This window comes from Sinocyclocheilus rhinocerous, unplaced genomic scaffold (genome assembly GCF_001515625.1).
Source record: "Sinocyclocheilus rhinocerous isolate Xijiao unplaced genomic scaffold, SAMN03320098_v1.1 scaffold61, whole genome shotgun sequence".
Taxonomy (NCBI): domain Eukaryota; kingdom Metazoa; phylum Chordata; class Actinopteri; order Cypriniformes; family Cyprinidae; genus Sinocyclocheilus; species Sinocyclocheilus rhinocerous.
Window position 1 is genome coordinate 2,396,732 of NW_015640445.1, and position 7,508 is coordinate 2,404,239.

At 38.7% G+C, this 7,508-nt stretch overlaps 2 protein-coding genes across 4 annotated transcripts in view; both read left to right on the plus strand.

Annotated features, from left to right (window-relative positions):
• The first annotated feature begins 362 nt into the window (after positions 1-362).
• Positions 363-4,160, plus strand: LOC107752803 (dynein light chain 1, axonemal-like). The gene is made up of 6 exons (XM_016568871.1): positions 363-386; positions 714-758; positions 841-967; positions 1,061-1,201; positions 1,331-1,403; positions 3,881-4,160. The coding sequence occupies exons 1-6, from the start codon at positions 363-365 to the stop codon at positions 4,158-4,160; spliced, it is 690 nt and encodes a 229-aa protein (XP_016424357.1).
• A 1,530-nt stretch (positions 4,161-5,690) lies between these two features.
• The window catches only part of LOC107752774 (uncharacterized protein C14orf80 homolog), a 10,491-nt gene continuing 8,673 nt past the window's right edge, over positions 5,691-7,508 (plus strand). For 2 of the 3 annotated variants that reach the window (XM_016568835.1, XM_016568837.1), the window contains exons 1-3: positions 5,691-5,919; positions 6,076-6,166; positions 6,246-6,457. In XM_016568835.1, coding sequence (XP_016424321.1) covers positions 5,788-5,919; positions 6,076-6,166; positions 6,246-6,457 — 435 coding nt within the window. In that variant the 5' untranslated portion in view covers positions 5,691-5,787. The remainder of the gene's footprint in view (positions 5,920-6,075; positions 6,167-6,245; positions 6,458-7,508) is intronic. The other variant, XM_016568836.1, reaches the window with a different exon arrangement.

Consider the following 7,508-nt stretch of genomic DNA (forward strand, 5'->3'; position numbering starts at 1 on the left):
GGTAATATATATATATATATATATATATATTTTTAAAATCTTTTTATTGCGTTTGCCGGTTTTTGTTCTGTACAATACATAAGTGTCGTTTTCTCAGTGTTAAGCTACTCTGTGTGCATGTTTTATAGCAGCCTATGTTATGTAGTTTTATGCATAGTTTTATGCACTATTTTTATTCATTTTATACACCCTTTTATTTAAGTTGTAAATTGTGTGTACAACGTTTTCATTTCTTACACTTGTGTCGTGTCTCTTTTGTGTTTTGGATATTATATTAAAATGAGTTCGTTTGTGTCAACGCGGTGTAGCCAATCAGCGCTGTGATATAGTTGACCAATGAAATCGAACCAGAGACATGAGTCATGGCTGCGGGGTGGGGTTTTCGCGTTGGGGGCGTGGTTTGCGCCCAACTGGTTTGGGGAAAAAAATCAAGTTTGCTGCCTCCAGCTAGCGCTGTGACGTCGGCTGACCCTAGTTACCTGTGGTTGGCCTGGCCGTGCGTCACTCAGAAAACAACAGGCCAATCAGAAGAGAGGCTCATGAATATTAATTAGACAGGCCAAAATCGACCTGTTCTCAGCAGAGCTCCTGAGAGAGCAGCTGTAAAAATATATTGAGAGGGTTTTTGGTACTTATACTGCAAATATATATTCTTAAGAACATCAAAACCTAAAATAAAACTCCAGAAAGGTGTAAAATATGTGACCTTTAAGATATTGTCCTTGGGGAGGAATAACATCAAAAACTTTAATGGACTTGTAAGTAAAGAAGCAGAACATTAATGATAATGTAAAGAAGTGGACATCCGCTTCCCTCTTACTCCTCTTCTGTCCCCCACAGGAGGCAGTAGGTGATACTCTGGAGGAGCTGTGGATCTCTTATAACCTCATAGAAAAACTGAAGGGAATTCACGTCATGAAGAAACTCAAAGTCTTGTACATGTCTAACAACTTGGTCAAGGAGTGGGGTGAGCATGGAAGATAGGTTACTGAGAGACCAGTAGCAGCTTAATCATGGTACATCAAGAATGAGCATTTTATGAGGCTGTTTGTTCCTTTAGGGGAGTTTCAGAAGCTGGCAGATCTTCCAGCATTGGCAGACATCGTCTTTGTGGGGAACCCATTAGAAGAAAAGTATTCTGCAGATGGCAACTGGATAGAGGAAGCTACTAAGAGGCTTCCCAAGCTTAAAAAGCTAGATGGTAAGTAGCATATTTTTCCAATAACAATCATGTTTAACAATTAGTTAAACATGAAAAAACATTTGTATGTTTATGAGACCATGGTTGCAAAAATTACCTTTGATGATTCCTCGTAACTTTCATTTTTAGGAAACCCCGTTATCAAACGAGAAGAGGATGAAGGTGAAGGGGAGAGCTATGCAATTTCTTTAAATATTCTGAAGTTGGTGCACTTTTATTGTTCAAACACCAGCATTTTAACTATTAGAAGTCTGTGCAATATTTGCATTTTTTAAATTAGGTTTATTTATATGGAATGAAGCTAAAAAGCTAAATCCATTTTCTTGAGCTTTAACACTATTTGAATAGATTTGAAAAGCACACACTTGATGAGTTTTGTTAGCCTTAGCGCAAGCGGTGATATACAGTACAATCATAATGTAAGGGTCGTGCAGAAGGACAGATTGGATGATACTCATTACTTACACTGTAAAAAAAAGTGTTACTTAAAACATGTTGCACAATAAGAGCATTTTAACACTTTGTAGCATGTCTCCATAAAGTAACTTAAGTGTACTGTGGCCAAATATAGGCACCATAACTAATACTGTACTTAAAAAGTCGTCTGAATTAGTTTTCTGTTAACAATTTTGTACGTGTGATTTAAATTTTATATTTATAATTTTAAGCATGTTTTATTGTTTTTGATCCCTCTACATGTTTTTGTTTACCGTGTTTCAGAAGAAAAAATAAACTATTTTGTCCTCTGCTCAAGTTATGTTGTCATTCATTATTATTATTATTACCATTGCTTTGAATTTGTGGTAACACTTTACAATAAGGTCTCATTTGTTAACATTAGTTAATGCATGAACTAACATGGACTAAGAATGACCAATATTTTTACCAACCCAGTCTCATAAAAATACGTACCTCTGGGTACTTTTCTGCAACACCGTTTTTACGTACCTTACTGCACGTTTCGCCGCAGTTTCAAAGAGAAATGTCCACTGAGTGGCGCTAAAACACGGGTTCAATACGTGAACCCTGGCACGTTTTTATTACGTTGATATAGGTACGTATTGCTGTGTTTTTATTACGTTGCTTCAGGTACATATTGCGGCGGTTCAATACGTGAATGCTAGTGGCGCTAAAACACGGGTTCAATACGTGAACCCTGGCACGTTTTTATTACGTTGATATAGGTACGTATTGCTGTGTTTTTATTACGTTTCTTCAGGTACGTATTGCGGCGATTCAGAATTCAAATATCCGGGGACTGTCGCTAAAAGTTAATGCTCTATCGTGTTGGAAATATGCCCTACACCAAACCCAACCCTAAACCTACCCGATAGTGTTAACAAATGCAAAATTTGTTTTGCAAAACAAATGCAAAACAAATGCAAAACAAAAAAATATATAAAAACACATTTGTTGATGCAACCGTGTCATTTGAACTTACTTATATGCAGATTTGAACCGTTTTGTCGAACCGAGAGTAAGGTATGGAGCGAATGCGCCACCTATCCAGATCGAAGAGCAGGAGGTCGAGAGAGTACGAGAGTTCACCTACCTGGGCAGTGTTGTGAGTATGACAGGTGGCACAGAAGAGGACATTGCTGCACGGATTAGAAAATCAAATCAGGCCTTCGTGATTTTGAGGCAAGTCTGGCGAGCCAGAAATATAAGGCTGAAAATGAAGCTCAGGATTTTCAACACAAATGTGAAATCCATCCTCCTGTACGGCTCGGAAACCTGGCGGATGACCAGATCCCTAGAGAACAAAATCCAAGCATCGGTCAACAGGAAGCTTCGGTATATTCTGGGAATCTGGTGGCCGCGAGTGATCTCGAACGAAGACCTGTGGAGAAGGACGCAGCAAGCACCAATATGGAAAGACATCAGAATTTGAACTTACTTACATGCAGATTTGAACCGTTTTGTCAAACCGTAGTTACACTGGATTCGAACCGGAGCTCCTCGCCTCTCAAATACGTCTCCGTACTCCGTGAGCTACCGAACAAACCTACCGTTGATAAAAACCCATTGATATGAAGATGGATGTGCGGTGCTAACGTTCAAAAGCCTCAATTTTCAAATCTCCCAGCATATTAAAATTGTTTTGAAGTCATAGCATAATATTCTTCAAGTAATTGTGCAAAAATTACTCTTTATTAATCGAAACTCTGGTAATTTGTTTAGGCCCAACCTTTGTTAATGTTATTGTTATTGGCAAAATACAAAGACATCGGAAACAATGGATTACAGAAGAAACCTGGAGAACAACTGAAGAAAGAAGAACAGCGAAAGAAGTCAGCAAAGCAAAGACGAGACTGCAGAAACAGAGAGCTATGGCGCACTATAATGAGAAAGTGAGAGACGTGAAGCGGAAATGCAGATCAGACAAGAAGAAATATATTGAAGTGTGGGCAGACGAAGCGGAAGATGCAGTAAAGAGAAATGACATCAAGAAACTATATGACACTACAAGAAAACTAAGCGGAAAGAAAAACAATCCAAACAAACCAGTGCGAAGCAAAGAAGGCAAAATATTAAGTACGCAAGAGGAGCAGTTGTCGAGATAGAGAGAACACTTCAAGGAAGTCCTCAACGGAGAGCCTCCAATCGAAGAATTACAGGTTGAACAAAACCAAGAAGAACTCGACATCAACGAAACCTGGCGGATGACCAGATCCCTAGAGAACAAAATCCAAGCATCGGTCAACAGGAAGCTTCGGTATATTCTGGGAATCTGGTGGCCGCGAGTGATCTCGAACGAAGACCTGTGGAGAAGGACGCAGCAAGCACCAATATGGAAAGACATCAGAAGAAGGAAATGGGGATGGATTGGACACACCCTGAGAAAGGACGCAGAGAGCATTATCAGAAAAGCTCTCGACTGGAATCCTCAGGGTCACAGAAGAAAAGGCCGTCCGAGGAGAACGTGGAGGCGGACAGTGACAGAAGAACTGTGAAATAAAAACCTGACATGGGCGGAAGCCAAGAGAACGACCCCCAACAGGGTCAGATGGAGGACGGTCGTTGAGGCCCTATGTCTCGCTAGAGGCGAAGAGGACTAACTAACTTTGTTAATGTAGTGTAATGTGTACATGTTCCTGTTAGTTCAAAGTGCGTTGGTTAATGTTAACGGATACAACTTTTAATCTTAAAAAATTTATTAGTTGATGTTGAAATTAAAATGAGCTAAGATTAACAAATTGTGTTAGTTCATGCTAACTAATGTTAACAAATGTTGTAAAGTGTAAACGAAATGTGTCTTCATTTGGGGTGATCGACGAGTCGTAAACAGCAGGGGGCAGTAAAGTTCTTTACAAAGTGAAACTACACAAACTTCCTTTCTTTAATTACTGGATTAATTACTTATTAATCTGACTTTACCCCCCTGCAGTGAATGACCGGTCATAATTATTATTACATTTTCATTTTTCAGTTCACTACTCGGTTATCATAAACGTTACATATTGACAAAATATGAGATTTGTGAATGTATTTCTTCATTTTAAATATATAACAACAACTCCATGGAGAGAAAAATACAACATAAATGAAATTAAATTAAAAAAATAGATCAAAAAATAAAATATGCAAAATAAATCAAGAGTAAAATCAAGTTCAGGCAGTATGACGTATCGAGGTGGGCTGTCTATAATTCCTATTGGTCAGGATTTACGTCAATCATGTAGCTCGCCAAAACAACAACTAATCAAAACGGCGTGAATGACACTCAACTAGGAAGTGTCTGTTACCTAACGACCATTGACGGTGTAAACATACTAACTTACTTGTAAAATGTCGCGCGAAAAGAGTGTTAAAGTGAAAGAAGTTATTACTTCTCTCTGTAAGTTACTATCTGGGGTAAAACAAGGCTGTCTTTTATCTCCCTTATTGTTTCTCGTTTTACTAGATTGGACTACAAGACAAGCTTACGGAAACGAAAGGCGAACAGGAATCCAATGGACATTCACCCACAAGTTAGAAGACCTCGATTTTGCAGATGACATTGCATTGCTGTCGCAGAGGATTCAAGATATGAGACTGAAGGCACTGGCCCTGACCAGAGAAGGAAAGAAAGTAGGTCTGAAAATCAACGTCCCCAAAACAAAAGAAATAAGAGTAAGGTATGGAGCGAATGCGCCACCTATCCAGATCGAAGAGCAGGAGGTCGAGAGAGTACGAGAGTTCACCTACCTGGGCAGTGTTGTGAGTATGACAGGTGGCACAGAAGAGGACATTGCTGCACGGATTAGAAAATCAAATCAGGCCTTCGTGATGTTGAGGCAAGTCTGGCGAGCCAGAAATATAAGGCTGAAAACGAAGCTCAGAGAGAAAAATACAACATAAATGAAATTAAATTAAAAAAATAGATCAAAAAATAAAATAAAATAGATCAAAAAAGAGTAAAATCAAGTTCAGGCAGTATGACGTATCGAGGTGGGCTGTCTATAATTCCTATTGGTCAGGATTTACGTCAATCATGTAGCTCGCCAAAACAACAACTAATCAAAACGGCGTGAATGACACTCAACTAGGAAGTGTCTGTTACCTAACGACCATTGACGGTGTAAACATACTAACTTACTTGTAAAATGTCGCGCGAAAAGAGTGTTAAAGTGAAAGAAGTTATTACTTCTCTCTGTAAGTTACTATCTGCATTAAGCGTCGAGTCAATTCCGACAGCTGAGGCATTCAGGAGAGCTAAATTCAACAGAAAAGATGCGGTAAGATGATCATTGTAACGTTACCTTAGTACTATCATGGTACCACTTCTCCCTCCCTCTCTCCTTCTCTAATTTGATTTAGAAGAATTTGATAGATAAGTCATCATTAACTAGATTATTTCTACTTTGTGTGCTCAATATATGTTTTGCTTTCAGGCAGTGGACATGTGGAGTTTGTTAAGTAGGCTTCTGCAGAGAGCTTTTGCTCTGGATTGTGCGTGCCGCGACTCTAAAGACCAAGATTTTGGTAAATTGATCATTGCACATAACTGCAGTCCATGTGTAATGCATTATCGTTTGTATAACCCACAGTGCTGTGCTTGCAGATGTGCAGCTGCTGTTTGTGAGGAGTGCTCTGTGTCACTTTGGCTATGGGGCCCCTTGGGTGGTGGGGTCCCGGCCCCCCAGTCACATAGAAGAGGTGGGGAGCCGAGATCTGCTCTTGGCATTCGGCTGGGTGCTGTCATCAGGGAATCTACTGGACTTCCTGCTAGCTGAGAAGGTTCATCAATTAGACACTCTCTCATCTGCACCAACAGTGAGACATTGAGTTTTGGTTATCCAAGCAAGGAACAGATTATTAATTTTATCACTTGCTTTGCTCTATTGATGTCAAGTGTTATTCTATGTAAGGCCAGCAGAGAGCAGGATAACTTTATTTTATGCACAATTTGTGCACATGGTCTGAACATTGACTTTCTACTACTTATTCTTATTAAAAATAAATAAAAAATCCTATCAGCATCCTCTCAAGAACATTACACAAGATACTAAACGGTTAACTTGTTCCATTTGCTCTTGGCTCACTAATCTAATTGACTTTCTAATAAAAAGCAATCATGAATAAAACACAATAAATAAAATCCTGTTTGCTTTTAGGATCAATTTTAACGCTGTTTCACTCTTTTTGAAAGTCTATTTGGTTAAATCCTTAATCTTTAATCTAATGGAGGCTTTCGAAGTTTCGGTTTCATCTGTTTCAGTAGTGGTGCTTGCTAAGACAAGCATCACTGTTACTCATACCTAAGAGTAACAATTATAATATACATTAGATCAGCATGTAACTCATCCTACGCTGTTTGTTCTACAGTCATGAGTAATATCCCAAGTGCTTTGTGTTGAGGAGAAGTGTGCTATTATGATTTGAAGCATTCTAACTTAGAATTTGTGCCTGGTTGATGATAAAAGAGTGAAAAAAATACCCATAGGCTTACTTTAAAGGATTGACCCAAGTCATATCTAGGAACCAGAATATCAGAGACTTAAAGGTGGGCTCTTTTGTTTGGAGCAAGTATGCTATAATCGACACAGAACACCACAGCAATAACATAGCAACACCCTGGCAATCATTGTGTTAAGTTTCTGGTTTCACCTCTCTTCTATTCATCTTATGTATTTTATGTATATATATTTTTGTCTTATGTGCCGTCATAAGCTATCATTAAAGAAATGTGTCCCTTCTAGTTCTAGTTTTTGTTAGTATATATTACCGGTAGTATCATTAGTGTTAATAAGGATTTTATTAACTCTACACTGTAAAAAATGACCGTAAATCCTACGGTAAAAGACTATAACAAAAAGAAGCAAAC